At 45.7% G+C, this 18,596-nt stretch overlaps 1 protein-coding gene across 1 annotated transcript; it reads right to left on the bottom strand.

The window, feature by feature from the left end:
- Nucleotides 1-894: 894 nt before the first annotated feature.
- On the bottom strand, nt 895-17,001 carry LOC124281272. Its single transcript, XM_046717302.1, has 14 exons — nt 16,584-17,001; nt 13,678-13,808; nt 12,485-12,625; nt 12,058-12,302; nt 11,617-11,695; nt 11,321-11,494; nt 10,543-10,616; nt 10,190-10,372; nt 9,771-9,944; nt 7,602-7,757; nt 7,248-7,334; nt 6,836-7,019; nt 5,613-5,812; nt 895-1,590 (listed from the first exon to the last, which is right to left on the bottom strand). The coding sequence occupies exons 1-14, from the start codon at nt 16,633-16,635 to the stop codon at nt 1,251-1,253; spliced, it is 2,220 nt and encodes a 739-aa protein (XP_046573258.1). The 5' UTR covers nt 16,636-17,001; the 3' UTR covers nt 895-1,250.
- Between the last annotated feature and the right edge of the window lie 1,595 nt (nt 17,002-18,596).

The raw sequence follows: 18,596 nt of genomic DNA, 5'->3' as shown, positions 1-18,596 counted from the left end.
GTAGACAGTCCATGTACAAGACAATGAGGATTAACAGTAGGAATTAAAATCATTAACAGTAGTTAAATTATTCTAAACGTGGACATATGGCTACATGGTAATTTGGCAATAGAGTTCACTGGCATACATAAGTCGTGATAATATACAGTCGACTTTTAGCAGAGACAGAAAATGATCAGACCGACACAATTCAGTCTTGGAAATATCACAGTAAGATTTGACAATACATGTACGTTTCTGTTGATACTGAAGACACGCGATGCTTTTGTTCATGGACACCTGACGTTAAAGTTATCATCTTGTGGACAAGCTCATTGTTTCAGTCGGAACGCACAAGACACGTCAGTATCCATGATGAAATGACAGAAACCTTCCGACAGAATGTATCCGGGACCTATAGACACAATACTTGACATTTTAGATACGTTCTTGCTGTCGTCTTCATCGTCGATATGCTTGCAAAAGTGAATTCTTCATTCATTCATTCACATTCATTCATTCAGGTTCTGTACACACAGATAGGACCGCCACATAGATAGTCACTGCGCAGGTTCTTACACACAGATAGGGTTCACATAGATAGTCACTGCGTTCACACACAGATAGGACCGCCACATAGATAGTCACCGCCACATAGTCACTGCGTTCACGGGTTAATATTACACACAGATAGGACCGCCACATAGATAGTCACTGCGTTCACAGGTTCTGTACACACAGATAGGACCGCCACATAGATAGTCACTGCGTTCACAGGTTCTGTACACACAGATAGGACCGCCACATAGATAGTCACTGCGTTCACAGGTTCTGTACACACAGATAGGACCGCCACATAGATAGTTACTGCGTTCACAGGTTCTGTACACGGTTCTGTACACACAGATAGGACCGCCACATAGATAGTCACTGCGTTCACAGGTTCTGTACACACCGATAGGACCGCCACATAGATAGTCACTGCGTTCACAGGTCCTGTACACACAGATAGGACCGCCACATAGATAGTCACTGCGTTCACAGGTCCTGTACACACAGATAGGACCGCCACCATTTAATGGGAGAGGTGATGGTTCTCAGCTATGATGATCAAAGCCGACAATACACGTCACCAATACATGCTGGTTGTGCTCATGAACCAACGCTGCTTTCACTTGTTTATATTGTAACACGAGACACAAGCATTGTTTTACAATGACACTTGTCATATTAAATCCGCTACTGTTTTTAAGGCTGGGTTAAATCTCTTGCTACTGGTCCTTGTGTGGTGAGCCGTCTGGAGGTGGACTGGTCTGTTCAGTGGTATCTGTGGTTGGAGCCATGTCTGTAGGTTTGGGGGTGGACTCCATATTACTATCTGTACGTGAGGTTATCTCTCCGTTTACAGAACTGGATTCAGCGTCTTGTACAAGCTTTCTATTGTGCTCGTCGGCGGCTGTAGAGAAGACGTCAATGTCGGACACACTCTGTAGAGACGTTGGCGACTGTGGGGTGTTGAGGTTGCCGTCTGAGGCGGAGGGTGTCTGTGTCTGGCAACCCCCGTCACTATGTATGCGGGCCAGAGAAGCTATGATGTCATCCAGCGATTGTCTGCCAGGAACAGAAACAGCAATTAGTGCCTTGTACAGAACTTGGTGTCTACAGTGTTGTACTATGTATGGGATATTTATACCAGTAACAGAAAGTAAACCGTGACCTTCAGAATCAAGGATTCTCAAATTCACCTGCCCCGACGATCGGGTTAAAATGTAGACATGTACATGAAGATAATTTTCATATAATAATTTCAGCAAAAAGACATATTTATGTCTCTTCTTTGAAAAACAACATTCCAAAATGCAATAACTTTATAAAGACTTTAAAAGATATTTTTTCTGTTGAAAGCTTCATTGCCAAAAGAAAGAATGAAATGAAGAAATTTGCAAATAAATGGCATCCATTATTCCCAGTATTCAAACCTGACCTGTGTATGCAACAACCGCTTTTGTAAAATCTTGATCTTTATGTATTGATTAATTAGTTAACATATTTGTAGGTGCACTGATGTAACATTGGGAACATTTATTATAGGGCGGATATATGACGCAACATACAACACAATAAGTCTGATGTGGCGCAATATACAATACACATTGGATGTGACATAAGACGCAGCATGAACAATATACAGCATATGTTAGATAAGACACTATGTACAAGTGATGGACGTGACTCTATATACAACATGGTATGTCGGGTGTATGATATGTTAGGTGTGGCTATATGTACAACATGGTATGTTGGATGTGGCGCTATGTACATAGAGAATACTACACGAGGTCTCATTACTTACGAATTATACGAAACGAGTGTCCTTCCTATGGTATCTGACCGAGCGAAAGCGAGGTCAAAAAACCATAGGAAGGTCACGAGTTTCGTATAATTCGTATGTCATGAGACCGATTGTGGTATTTTATTTATTACCCACGTGTTACATGCATTAAATTGACAAAATAGCGTAGTTTTGGTATTGTTGTGGTTTCAAACCGAAACCGGTTTCATAAAGAGGTTGCGGAAGAATTTTGTTCTGACGTACACTTGTGCATGACGTCACACTGTATTGACGTCACTCGTCTGTCCCCTTGGTAATCGACGTCACGATGCATGTCAGTTGTCATCGCCTCTCGTACAGCCTCCTTCAGTAAACTACTCCGTAGCACACACACACACACACACACACACACACACACACACACGTTCTTGGTTTGCAACAGCTTCAACCGGCTAACATCACTGGTGGAAACATTGCGTTTATGTTTTTCGACGGATATAACGTCTCAGTTCGACTCACAATTAAACAGCGACACCACAACGTTCGCAATGTTTACATTCCCACAAAGTTGTAGAATGAATGAATTCACGTGTTTGTTATGAATGAACAAGTAGTTCCGTCACAACGTGACCTAACTGAGAGGTCATCGGTTATCCAATCAAATCGTTAGAATCTCAGGTCAAGTCGTTACGACATAGGTCAACGCGATACGACACTCGTGTAACGTACGAGATTAGTATGCAACTACCCATACGTTGACCACCTGGGTAATAAAACATAATGTGTCTGAGGTGTATGCAATATACAACATGACATGTTGGTTGTGGTGCATTATACAATAAGATAGATCAGATGTGATGCAATAGACAATGAGATACAAGGGATGTGATGCAATATACAGCATGATATGTCAGATGTGGTGCTTTAAACTATACGACATGTCATATATGATGCTATATACAACATAGCATAAAGCATGATATCTCGGATGTTGCGGACTGCCTCCGTGGTGTAGTGGTTAGAGCGTCCACCCGGAGAGCGGAAGGTCGCGGTTCGATCCCCGACCGCGTCATACCAAAAGACGTTAAAATATGGTACTTGTTGGTCCCTGCCTGGTGCTCGGCATTAATGGGTACAACAAGGACTGGTCGGCTAGGAGTCTAGGAGTCAGTATAATGTGTCTGAGTGGGGTATTCATGCTTCACTGCGGCATGGTATCTCAGTGGGCTAGCACTATAAAACCAGCTTCAGTCTGGGCTAGTACAAGCAGCCGCACATACACATACACACTCATGCACGTCGTCATATGAGCGAAATATTCTCAAGCACGACGTTAAACCCAATTTCACCTCCCCTCACCTCGGATGTTGCGCTATGTACAACATATGTCGGATGTGACCCCATATACAATATGATATGTCTGATATGGCGCAATATACAACATTGTATGCTTGGTGCTGTGCTATATACAGCATGATATGTCGGAGGTGCCGCAATATACAATACGATATGTTGGATGTGATGCAATATACAGCAGGAAAGATCAGATGTGGCCATATATACAATATGATATGTCGGATATGGTGCTATATACAACATGATAGGTCGTTTGATATGATATATACAATACGATGTTTCGGCTATGACACTGTATACAACTTATGTTGGATGTTGCGCAATATACAGCATATGTTGGATGTGACCCAACATACAATATGCTATGTCTGGTGTGACGCTATATACAACACTGTATGCTGCATGTTGCACTATATAAAACATGATATGTTGGGTATGGCACCACATACAACACCCTATACAGGCTGATATTTCACTGGTCTAACTATGTTACATCCTGGTATGTTGGATATCTGATTATGTTCATGTATTTGTATATGTCATCATGTAATGACCGCCGTTTATGACGGAAGACTTTGGTTTCATGAAAAATAAAATAAATTTAACAAAAGAAGTGGGCAGGTAAGTTTTTGTCAAGGCTGGCAAGTTTTACATCTAACCAGCCCTGTGGTCGGGCTGATATTTTAGGAGTTTCATACCCTGCATAAAGCCGTCTTGTACGTCTGCAAGTGACTTTTTACAAGATGTAGTATCAAGAAAGACAGTTGACTCAATCCCATTTCAAATTATTTGTGCATGAGAGAGGCAGCAGCACTTGTACCGAAATGGAAGTCAACTGTCTTCCTCGACCAAGTACAATATTTAAACTATGGCACCACATGGTTCTACAGCACATACAATTCTTAACATAAAAAAAAATGCAAGTCTTTTTTTGTCTTTGTGAAATGTACAAGTGAAGAAAGGCAATGAAGAAACACTTTACTGTGTACATAATTCATTTTGAACTCGTCGCAGTCGTTTCGTCACGTCTGAGGCTCTTCCCCCTGCTCTTGTCCATCCTTTCTAGGCTACCATACCAAGTAACATTAAACATTTCACACCAGACAACGGGCGTGGAATATGGTTCGGTTAGCCGAGCGCAGTGAGGCTTTGCCATGTGGATGCTACAGGCCCGGGTGCCGTTCTATAAAGCGATCGTAGCGCTAAGGTGATCGTAACTCCCATACTTTAACATAGACGTACGACAGTCGTAGCGCTACGATCGGTCTTTGAAACGGGGCCCTGATCAACGTCAGCTGCAGTGGTGACAGACAGACAGACAGTGTCGAACGGCCTCTTTCTGGTCACAGGACCGTTACATCCGGGTCACACAACTGCGTGACCGACAGCTACGAGCAACACAGGCAGATGCACCCACCCACGTCATCCAGTGTCGGCCGACACAATCCGTCGTCGTTGAAGAGCGGTGGGAATCAGATGTCGTCGTCTTTGTCTCAGACCTAACGGCTGATATCGCTTTATATCACAGTCAAGTACGTCGTACAACCTACTGCATCATGATAATATTGTTTTATAACAATAGCAAGGACACATTGTACATTTTACTGCATCCTGATGATACAGCTTTATAACACTACCAAGTACATTGTATAACCTACTGCATCCTGATGATACAGCTTTATAACACTACCAAGTACATTGTATAACCTACTGTATCCTGATGATACAGCTTTATAACACTACCAAGTACATTGTATAACCTACTGCATCCTGATGATACGGCCACTGCATCCTGATGATACAGCTTTATAACACTACCAAGTACATTGTATAACCTACTGCATCCTGATGATACAGCTTTATAACACTACCAAGTACATTGTATAACCTACTGCATCCTGATGATACAGCTTTATAACACTACCAAGTACATTGTATAACCTACTGTATCCTGAGGATCGCCTTCTCCTGGCGTGTGAGTCTGTTCTTGACTGTCAGGAGGTTCATCTTGTTCGACTCCTGCCCCTCCCAGATGTACCGAAGGTTCTTGTTCATGTCATTCAGGGGAGGCGACTCCCATCTCTCCAGGAGGTCATGTGGTTGTGACACCACCTCAGACTCGCAGTACTTCTGGATCCGGTAACTCTGTGGACCACACACGGGAAGACTGACTGGCAATACTACTCATGAACGCTCGGCGTAGAACTGACGCATACTCCATATTTTAACTAACATACTCTAACGTAGTTAATGCTCTAACATAGTCCATACCTAGTCCATACTCTAACGTAGTCCATACTTAGTCCATACTTCAACGTAGTCCATACTTAGTCCATACGCTACCGTAGTCCATACTTAGTCCATACTTTAACGTAGTCAATACTTTGTCCATACTCTAACGTATTCCATACTTAGTCCATACTTTAACGTAGTCCATACTTAGTCCATACGCTACCGTAGTCCATACTTAGTCCATACTTTAACGTAGTCAATACTTTGTCCATACTCTAACGTATTCCATACCTAGTCCATACTTTAACGTAGTCCATACTTAGTCCATACGCTACCATAGTCCATACTTAGTCCATACTTTAACGTAGTCCATACTTAGTCCATACTCTACCGTAGTCCATACTTAGTCCATACTTTAACGTAGTCAATACTTTGTCCATACTCTAACGTATTCCATACCTAGTCCATACTTTAACGTAGTCCATACTTAGTCCATACGCTACCATAGTCCATACTTAGTCCATACTTTAACGTAGTCCATACTTTGTCCATACTCTAACGTAGTCCATACTTAATCCATATTCTAACGTAAGTTGAAATGGCTACATGAAAACAAGAAATTGATTACTTGTATATCACAAGATTATATTCACATATATGTATATGAAGGCTGGTCGGTGTTAAAGTAGGAGACAGTAAAGAGGAGGGTGTTTAAAGTGGATCTGAAGAGGATACATTCTCAGCCAGTAAGATGTTTTCAGCACACTGTCTGGGTCATGTTAGTGGCGACGGGTATGCAGTGCTGGTGAATTATTACACCATAAATACAACCATAAACTTATTTCAGATTCTAGGTCGAGTCACATAAGCCTTTAAGGGGCTGTAATAAAAGGGTGTATGGAAGTATATATGCCGGTAGTATCTCAATGTTCTCACTCTCCGCAAGTAGATACTGTTGAATTCCACCCTCGCTATAATCCAGGCTCTGTTGAGCTCCAGGGCACGCTGCGCGTCTGTCTGCACGTTCTGGTAGGTGTCGCTGAGCTGAGCGATGAGGATGTTGAGGAGGACGACGATGCAGGTGAAGAGGAAGATGACCAAGATGACGCAGCTCAGCGTGCTGTATAAAGAAATAAACACGGTCAGCAGCCCAGAACCCACAACCAGTTACTTGACAGATGCCGTGACAATATATCGGACATTACATTATTGTAACCACTTTCTAAGAGGCATCGAATATTCTTATGTTGACATAGACAACAGAAGATACGGCTGCTAGAACCGCAAGACTGACCAGAAAATGCCGCCTTTAAAGTTGCTGTTATACCCTCCCATGACATCAACTCACTTGTATCCGTCTTGGCCGTAGTAGGCCACGATGGGGTCGGACTCGATGAGGATGCGCACTCCGGTAAACATCACCTCCCAGAAGGTTCTGTGAAGACCGCACAGAGCCATGGCTAGATTATTGATATATTGTATAGCCATTCTATCCATTTTAATAACAGAATACATCCAGTAATTATTGTTTGAAACAGCACTCAGATATACTGCAACTGTATGCCCGCGGCAAATAATCGAGTATGGACTAGACAATCCTGTGATTGATTGTTATTAAAGGGGATTATTCTCGCTATCAGACATGGAGCTCAGCCATCCATGAACCTGCATGTTACATAGGAACACAACCGTCAGTACATACCCAGTCTCAGGGTGCACCTGTAGGGAGTTCTCTCCCCTGAGCGCTAGGATGAAGGATCCGCTGAAGGCCAGCAAGATGACGGAGAAAAGGACAGTGAACTGGACGAAGTCGTGCCCCAGGATCCGCTTCAAGACAAGTGCATATGCACCTGTCTGCCTGTACACAGGGAAGTACAGTGTACACCAAGAGGATATATGTGGGGTATTGCGAGTGGTAGAAACCAATGGTCAATTATGTGCACACTGAACCCCATCCCAGACTCCACCCCATCCAACCCCAACCCCACCCCACAACTGGGGTAAGTTTACAAACACGCCGAGGTCATTGTTGAGGATAAGGATCGTGAGGTTCCTTCAGCTGATTACATGAAAGCTGCACTTGGAGAGCTTCTGATACGATCTTACCCAAAGACCACCGCATACCTGACGATCTTGAGAGCCCGCAGTAGATGTGGCCATACTTGAAGATCGCCGCAGACATGAAGATGACATGAGCCCATAGAAGATTTCATATTACCTGTTGCATATCTGACCTCCATCAGTGCCAACAGTGGATATGACATTAACTGAAGATATTCGAAGACCACGAGTGCCAACAGCAGATATGACCTTATCTGAAGACTGCTGCATACTTGAAGATCTTGAGAGCCCACAGCAGATATGACCTTACCTGAAGACTGCTGCATACTTGAAGATCTTGAGAGCCCACAGCTGCATACTTGAAGATTTTGAGAGCCCACAGCAGATATCTCCTTACCTGAAGACTGCTGCATACTTGAAGATCTTGAGCGCCCACAGCAGATATCTCCTTACCTGAAGACTGCTGCATACTTGAAGATCTTGAGCGCCCACAGCAGATATCTCCTTACCTGAAGACTGCTGCATACTTGAAGATCTTGAGAGCCCACAGCAGATATCTCCTTACCTGAAGACTGCTGCATACTTGAAGATCTTGAGAAGATCTTACCTGAAGACTGCTGCTTTGAAGATCTTGAGAGCCCACAGCAGATATCTCCTTACCTGAAGAGACTTGATCTTGATATACCTTATCTGAAGACTGCTGCATACTTGAAGATCTTGAGAGCCCACAGCAGATATCTCCTTACCTGAAGACTGCTGCATACTTGAAGATCTTGAGAGCCCACAGCAGATATCTCCTTACCTGAAGACTGCTGCATACTTGAAGATCTTGAGCGCCCACATCATATATCTCCTTACCTGAAGACTGCTGCATACTTGAAGATCTTGAGAGCCCACAGCAGATATCTCCTTACCTGAAGACTGCTGCATACTTGAAGATCTTGAGCGCCCACAGCAGATATCTCCTTACCTGAAGACTGCTGCATACTTGAAGATCTTGAGAGCCCACAGCAGATATCTCCTTACCTGAAGACTGCTGCATACTTGAAGATCTTGAGAGCCCACAGCAGATATCTCCTTACCTGAAGACTGCTGCATACTTGAAGATCTTGAGAGCCCACAACAGATATCTCCTTACCTGAAGACTGCTGCATACTTGAAGATCTTGAGAGCCCACAACAGATATCTCCTTACCTGAAGACTGCTGCATACTTGAAGATCTTGAGCGCCCACAGCAGATATCTCCTTACCTGAAGACTGCTGCATACTTGAAGATCTTGAGAGCCCACAACAGATATCTCCTTACCTGAAGACTGCTGCATACTTGAAGATCTTGAGCGCCCACAACAGATATCTCCTTACCTGAAGACTGCTGCATACTTGAAGATCTTGAGAGCCCACAGCAGATATCTCCTTACCTGAAGACTGCTGCATACTTGAAGATCTTGAGAGCCCACAGCAGATATCTCCTTACCTGAAGACTGCTGCATACTTGAAGATCTTGAGAGCCCACAGCAGATATCTCCTTACCTGAAGACTGCTGCATACTTGAAGATCTTGAGAGCCCACAGCAGATATCTCCTTACCTGAAGACTGCTGCATACTTGAAGATCTTGAGAGCCCACAGCAGATATCTCCTTACCTGAAGACTGCTGCATACTTGAAGATCTTGAGCGCCCACAGCAGATATCTCCTTACCTGAAGACTGCTGCATACTTGAAGATCTTGAGCGCCCACAGCAGATATCTCCTTACCTGAAGACTGCTGCATACTTGAAGATCTTGAGCGCCCACATCATATATCTCCTTACCTGAAGACTGCTGCATACTTGAAGATCTTGAGCGCCCACAGCAGGTAGCCGATGGAGAAGACGTGCCACTGGTGCTGGGAGTGCGTGAAGCGGAGCGGGATGACGGACAGCAGCAGGCACGACGAGGACAAGTCCAGCCAGTTGAACATGTCGCGCCAGTAGGCCAGGCGGTGTCTGGGAAATACCGGCAAACATAGAAGCATCTGGTATTGGTGCCAAGGAAACAGATTCCTTGCTGCTCCAAGTTCGTTGTTGGACAGTCACGGTCATAAACACATTGACTATACACACAAACTGATATTGTTACGTATAAAGACGATTCCCCCATCAACAGAGGAACCAGAGAAAGATCATTCATCAGCCGATGTTAAATAGAATTCTTCACATTAAACACATTAAACTTTTGGAAAACACCTCACCTCCTCATCTGATTCACCTCAAGAGCAAGACTGAAACCCACCGCGCTACTCGCCCACACCTCAGCAGCCGCACGCGCCTTATCTCGGGGGTCTGGGTACTGGGCAGGGTCAGGGGTCAAGGTCGCTACAGCCAGAGAGTAGGTCAGGCAGAGCAGGGTGAAGCAGTATATGATGCTATTCACACTGCAGACAAAAGCATGTCAATGTCAGAAACGGAATTATCCTTGGTTCAAACTTTAAACTGTTTGATGTTTGATTGTCCCACGTAACGCCATTGCCTACATTTCAACGGGGAGACAATCTTAGGTCATAATTACATTAATGAAGTCGCTACATTAACAGACGTTACGTACACGAAGCGAGACCTGGCGTATTCTTTCCACTTCCGCCGTATGAGAAGCCGGACACAGTCATGGAACACCACCTCCTGGACAGACGGAGATACAGCGATGGAGACAGTGGGAAGGACGGGGTATACATCACAGACAGAAGTACAGGAACTATCTCACAGTACACAACATGACGGTCTGAGTTCTATCCCCTGACGGCCAGATGTCTATGCCCCGACAGCCTTGAATAATGTTAATTGTAGTTATCCTGCCTGGTATAAAGGGAGCAAAACTCATCTGTGAGTCAGTTAACAGTGCCTTAGTGGGCAATCTTGTTCACGTGCAGCATGGTATCTCAGTGGCATAGTTCTATAAAACCTTTATACGTGTATACCACCATCTTCCTGGGAAAAGGGAGGTAACAACTAGACAGCAATTTCTTGGTTCGATCGTATTTTCACAAGTGGCTATTATGATTTATTGACCAGTCATGTTATACCTCTTATAGGTTGAAATCTGGTCGTTGATAGTTAGTTAACTGTTTTACCTACAGGAGGTGAATGATCACAAGCAGCCACGTGCGCGCGCACACATACGCACGCACGTACATGCAAGTGCTATAAAAGTGCTATATTCGCGATGTGAAACTACACTTATCGTCTCATTGCCCACCGTGAAATGAGATGTCACCTGTATTCCATCAAACAATGCATGGTTTGTATCACAGTAAGCAATGTATCACCAAATATTTGACTAGTTCTCTGCTCGCCCACAACACAGACGCTCACCGGAACATATTTACCTTAAGACTTCCCTTGGCGATGAGATTGAGGCAAGATTTGGACTCGTCATCAAAGTCTTTGTGGGTTGGTGGTCTCCCTTCCTCGTCGGCCTCCAGCACGTGGTAGAACACCATCACGTGCCCCGTTTCACCGATTGGGTCCATGAGACAGTCAAGGACCCCCATAGCTGCGTGCTGAGGAACAAATCAGTGGCGTCAATTTCAGTAACGCTTTCAACAATTCTGGCAAAGGAGGAGAGAGTCTATGAGCACTCAAAATGGAACGGTGAAAGCATTTGCTATTTATTAAGTCTCACCTGCATTTCTTTACGAAGCAGGTCATGAAGGGTGAACTCTGACTTCGTGGAGGTCCTTGTGATATACATGTCTCTAACGCTGAAACATGGAACACAGGCGGTGATTGGTTGAATCTAAGACTGAAAAGTGCAACATAGACAGTGATTGGTGGAAAGTAATACTGAACCATGCAACAAAGGCAGTTATTGGTTGAAACCTGTACTAAAACACGAAACACAGACCGCGAATGGTTGAATCTAATACTGAAACACACACCGGCAACAGCAACAACAGCAACTGAACCTCAGCGAGTGATTGCCTTTATCATGGGAGACGCGCGGAGTTTCATACTTTTGTGTCTCTCTGCTGATTTGGCGTGAACCTTTATGCATTATTTGTCAAAAGGTATTCCAGTGCAAATATGTAGTCGGTTCGCTCCTACAGCAACACTGTTAGCTTACACGGCGTTGGGCATGTAGCTGAGGATTAGGGCCGCGATGTCGTCGTTGTTGTTGTTGAGGGCAAGGTGGTAGGGCATGTTGTTGTCCTTGTCTCGGACGTGGGGGAGGGCGTCGTTCTCCAGCAGTTTACTACACACACCCTTGAATTTCCTCTTGACGGCGTGGTGGAGGGGGGTCTGCCAGCAGCTGTCGCACGTCGATGGGTTGGCGCCACGTTGTAGAAGCATATTGACAAACAGCTGGACCTGTTGGAACACATTGCAGCAGATATATAATAGTTACATTAATAGGAATGGATTTTCTCCGGAAGATTGTGTTGTAGCAGCCATTCCAGGACGAGAGATACCAGAGCGTTCAGCCACATCTGGGAGTAGAACCTGAGACAGATCAGGAGACACGTTGTCCAGAAACAGCAGCTCTGACAAACCTTATACTCTGTTGGGAATTCTGACACCACGAACATGAGCGCCTTCTCCTTGTCGCCATACTTCTCCACTAGTCTGTCCATAACCACCTCCCTCTCCGCCTCCTGGCGCCCGATCAGCAGCGTCCGAGTCTTGGCCGCCACCTGGTTGAAGATGAGGCCTTGGTGAAACGTGTGCGTGCGTGTTTGATTGCTTGCTTACGTGCGTACGTGCATACATGCGTGTGTGTGTGTGTGTGCCGTATGGTAGAAGGGGTGTTTTTTATAATGGTGTGTGTTGATGTTTTTTCATTAGGGTATTTATTAAACTTTTCAGGATGTACGTGTTGTGCATGTGTTTTTTGGTTGTTGTGTATGTTTGTGTGCGCTTTGGGCGTAAGTGTTGTTTGCAACGCCACAGATTTTAATCTTGCCCTGATGACATACACTGGACCTAATCAGGGCACTTTCGTCAGACCTAAACAGAACACTTCCGTCAGACCTAAACAGAACACTTCCGTCAGACCTAAACAGAACATTTCCGTCAGACCTAAACAGGGCACTTCCGTCAGACCTAAACAGGGCACTTCCGTCAGACCTAAACAGGGCACTTCCGTCAGGCCTAAACAGAACACTTCCGTTAGATCTAAACAGAACACTTCCGTCAGGCCTAAACAGAACACTTCCGTCAGACCTAAACAGGGCACTTCCGTCAGACCTAAACAGGGCACTTCCGTCAGGCCTAAACAGAACATTTCCGTTAGATCTAAACAGAACACTTCCGTCAGACCTAAAAAGGGCACTTCCGTCAGTCCTATACAGAGCAATTCCGTCAGACCTAAACAGGGCACTTCCGTTAGACCTAAAAAGGGCACTTCCGTCAGTCCTATACAGAGCTCTTCCGTCAGAAATCCAATTCAACATATTCCTAAGATTCTAAATAATTTCTGGTCATACTATAATAATGGTGGACTGGCATGTCACTGTAGATAGCAAAAAAGGAAAATAATTGTGGTCTGAGGCCTGACGGCCCTCCTGAAAGACCTACACTGGGCACTCTCCAAAGACCTACCCCGGGCACTACCGAAAGACCTACTATGTTCTTTCTCGAAAGACCTACATCGGACGGTCCTGAGAATCTTACCCCGGGCACTACCTTAAGATCTACCTCGTTCACTCACTACGGCACGGACACAGGGAACTCCTGAAACACCTACCTCTTGCTGGAACTGATCCTCTGTCAACTCCTCCCCCAGCAGGTCGGAGAACGAGGGGGTCTGGGGCAGGTGTGTCGGCGGGATGTGGATACAGGCACCACAGAACCCAGCGTCCTCGGGGTAGGCGTAGTCTGCAGCAGGAAGCACGTGGGAGATGGGTAGGCGCACAGACACACTCACAAGACAGCTGTCCTATCAAGATGTTAAACCCCCTCCTCTTTTGTAACACACCCCTCCCCATACCGACTCCCCCCTTGTGACATATTTGTCCCATTCAGTCTTGGCAATGTGTGACCCGTGAAGGTCCGGGTTAGAATATTGATATTCAGTAACCTATGCTTGTCGTAAGAGGCGACTAACGGGATCGGGTGGTCAGGCTCGCTGACTTGGTTGACACATGTCATCGGTTCCCAATTGCGCAGATCGATGCTCATGCTATCGATCACTGGATTGCCTGGTCCAGACTCGATTATTTACAGACCGCCGCCATATAGCTGGAATATTGCTGAGTTACGCGTAAAACTCAACTCACACTCACTTACTATATTTGCTCATAGTGAAGTAATAAGATAATCGTTTGATACACATATGAACATTATGGTAGCGGGTTAATATTGAGGATGTACAGCTGGATTATGGGATCAGCACACTGACACTTGTCCCACTGGCAGCCCAGTCGATACTGAGTATATAGCCCGCATAACTATATTACCTAACAATCAATAACTGGTTCTGTGAACTTCTTTGTTGACTAGACTACGGTGTATATGTTATGAATAGATATACTCGATGGCAGCAGTAAGAATGGCGCACCTGGTCTATAAAAATGTTTCGGGGCACGTCTCGCTGTGCAGGATCATTCGTCGAACAGGGCGGGGACAAAACTTTCCTCCCCCCTCGTCCCCAGCAAACAGTGTCCCTCAATACCCCTACTTGTACATGTGTTAATCCCAACATTCGATATCCCTACCTCTCGTGTTCCTAACATATAATACCCTGTAAGGTCACCAACATGTGGTATCTCTACCTGTGAAGTCCCCAACATGTGATATCTCTACCTGTGAAGCCCCAACATGTGGTATCTCTACCTGTGAAGCCCCCAACATGTGATATCTCTACCTGTGAAGTCCCCAACATGTGGTATCTCTACCTGTGAAGCCCCAACATGTGATATCTCTACCTGTGAAGTCCCAACATGTGGTATCTCTATCTCTACCATGTGTGAAGCCCCAACATGTGGTATCTCTACCTGTGAAGCCCCCAACATGTGATATCTCTACCTGTGAAGCCCCCAACATGTGATATCTCTACCTGTGAAGCCCCCAACATGTGGTATCTCTACCTGTGAAGCCCCCAACATGTGATATCTCTACCTGTGAAGCCCCCAACATGTGGTATCTCTACCTGTGAAGCCCCCAACATGTGATATCTCTACCTGTGAAGCCCCCAACATGTGATATCTCTACCTGTGAAGCCCCCAACATGTGATATCTCTACCTGTGAAGCCCCCAACATGTGATATCTCTACCTGTGAAGCCCCCCCAACATGTGCCCCCAACATGTGGTATCTCTACCTGTCATGTGATATCTCTACCTGTGAAGCCCCCAACATGTGATATCTCTACCTGTGAAGCCCCAACATGTGGTATCTCTACCTGTGAAGCCCCCAACACCTGTGAAGCCCCCAACATGTGATATCTCTACCTGTGAAGGTATCTCTACCTGTGAAGCCCCCAACATGTCCCAACATGCCCCCAACATGTGATATCTCTACCTGTGAAGCCCCAACATGTGTGATATCTGTGAAGCCCCCAACTATCTCTACCTGTGTCCCCCAAGCCCCCAACATGTGATATCTCTACCTGTGAAGCCCCCAACATGTGATATCTCTACCTGTGAAGCCCCCAACATGTGATATCTCTACCTGTGAAGCCCCCAACATGTGTGATATCTCCCAACATGTGATATCTCTACCTGTGAAGCCCCAACATGTGATATCTCTACCTGTGAAGCCCCCAACATGTGATATCTCTACCTGTGAAGCCCCAACATGTGATATCTCTACCTGTGAAGCCCCAACATCCCCAACATGGATATCTCTACCTGTGAAGCCCCCAACATGTGATATCTCTACCTGTGAAGCCCCCAACATGTGTATCTACCTACCTGTGAATCTCTACCCCCCAACATGTGGTATCTCTACCTGTGAAGCCCCCAACATGTGATATCTCTACCTGTGAAGCCCCAACATGTGATATCTCTACCTGTGAAGCCCCAACATGTGATATCTCTACCTGTGAAGCCCCCAACATGTGATATCTCTACCTGTGAAGCCCCCAACATGTGGTATCTCTACCTGTGAAGCCCCCAACATGTGATATCTCTACCTGTGAAGCCCCCAACATGTGGTATCTCTACCTGTGAAGCCCCCAACATGTGGTATCTCTACCTGTGAACCTGTGAAGCCCCAACATGTGGTATCTCTACCTGTGAAGCCAGAAGCCCCAACCCCCTGTGAAGCCCCCAACATGTGGTATCTCTTCCTGTGAAGCCCCCAACATGTGGTATCTCTACCTGTGAAGCCCCCAACATGTGGTATCTCTACCTGTGAAGCCCCCAACATGTGATATCTCTTCCTGTGATTCCCACGAAATATGATATCCCTACTATGAATAGAATACTGAGCTGGAACGCGCGTTAAAATTACCCCACAATCAATAATAACTTTGTTGTCGATATTGTATATTTTACTGGTGATGCCCCCAATCATATGATATCTCTTCCTGTGATACCCCAACATACGATATCTGTACCTGTAATACCCTAATCATATGATATCCCTACCTGTAATATGCCAATCATATGATATCCCTACCTGTAATATGCCAATCATATGATATCCCTACCTGTGGTATCGAGATGCCCCAAGGCGATGCTCCGATGTTTCTGTCTCCTCATCGTCCCGGCTGTGTTACCATGACAACACAGGTGTACTCAAGTATGTTCGACGTACTGCTAGTTCCATGAGGAGCATGTTCACACCATGAACTGAATACCCAGGTTTACACTATGAACTGAATACCCAGGTTCATACCATGAACTGAGGACCGTGTAGCTACTGTTTCACTGTCACTGATCGATGCCGTGTCCTCCTCCACTCGGGTCGTAGAGCGACGCTTACTGCCATCACAGCTGGAAATAGTCGCAGGAGAGCCGCGCAGCCAAGAAACAACGGATTGTCACTAAGTATATAATATCATGGCGGTGAAGTAACCGTAAATCTCCAGCCACCCATTCTCCAGGAACACCTCCACCCAGCACCGCCAGGCGTCTGTGTTGTGACTGTATGAGGAGGAGGAGGGAAGGGGGGTGGGGGGGATCACTGATAAGCTTAGTAAGGAACCCAGATAACGGTAGTAATTTATTGATACAAATACTTCCTCTCGTGGCATAGAAAGAATGTCCCTGCCAGGGTACTGTAGAAGTTAAATGATCTAGCTCGGGAAAGGTCTCGGCAAGTCGTAGGTCACAAAGGCGTCTAGTTCAAAGCGATCAAGCTGTATTTTCACATAATGCGTAGTTTGGTTGTTTAGTAGATACTGATCTCCGATACTGTACGTGTTTCCTGGTGATCGGCGTCGAACTACAGCAGTGGTGGATTATTAACGAACCAAGGTTCCTGTACTGGGGTCGCCATACCACGCCGTACTCCACTGTTATCGCTTACAATTGGACAAATAATTCATGCACGATGTTAAACGATACTGGAACTGTGTACAACCTGCCTGTCTATTGTTGTCTTTTACGTAGGCAATAATAACAATAATAATAACAACAAAGCGATACTGCTGGTGGTGATATGGTTTATACATCCTGTTTTATAATGAAATGATACCTGAAATCCAGGGAATGTTGATAAGCTGGTGAGTGATCCACGGTTAGCCACAGTCAGACATCACCGTGTCAGACACCAGCATGTCCGACATCACCGTGTCAGACACCAGCATGTCAGACATCACCGTATCAGACACCAGCATGTCAGACATCACCGTGTCAGACACCAGCATGTTAGACATCACCGTGTCAGACACCAGCATGTCAGACATAACCGTGTCAGACACCAGCATGTCCGACATCACCGTGTCAGACACCAGCATGTCAGACATCACCGTGTCAGACACCAGCATGTCAGACATCACCGTGTCAGACACGGGCATGTCAGACATCACCATGTCAGACACCAGCATGTCAGACATCACCGTGTCAGACACCAGCATGTCCGACATCACCGTGTCAGACACCAGCATGTCAGACATCACCGTGTCAGACACCAGCATGTCAGACATCACCGTCAGACACCAGCATGTCCGACATCACCGTGTCAGACACCAGCATGTGTCGACATCACCGTGTCAGACATCACCGTGTCAGACACCAGCATGTCAGACATCACCGTGTCAGACACCAGCATGTCAGACATCACCGTGTCAGACACCAGCATGTCAGACATCACCGTGTCAGACACCAGCGTGTCAGACATCACCGTGTCAGACATCACCGTGTCAGACACCAGCATGTCAGACATCACCGTGTCAGACACCAGCATGTCAGACATCACCGTGTCAGACACCAGCATGTCAGACATCACCGTGTCAGACACCAGCATGTCAGACATCACCGTGTCAGACACCAGCATGTCAGACATCAGACATCACCGTGTCAGACACCAGCATGTCAGACATCACCGTGTCAGACACCAGCATGTCAGACATCACCGTGTCAGACATCACCGTGTCAGACACCAGCATGTCAGACATAACCATGTCAGGATTGCATACTTCTCATCGCTGCTCAGTCACGTGTATCCATGGTCTCACTAGTAAACTCAACTACTGGATATGCGTATTGCCCTCTGACTG

The sequence above is a fragment of the Haliotis rubra genome, unplaced genomic scaffold (assembly GCF_003918875.1).
Source record: "Haliotis rubra isolate DU_JTF1 unplaced genomic scaffold, ASM391887v1 Scf281, whole genome shotgun sequence".
Classification (NCBI taxonomy): domain Eukaryota; kingdom Metazoa; phylum Mollusca; class Gastropoda; order Lepetellida; family Haliotidae; genus Haliotis; species Haliotis rubra.
This window is presented reverse-complemented; position numbering and strand designations above follow the sequence as displayed.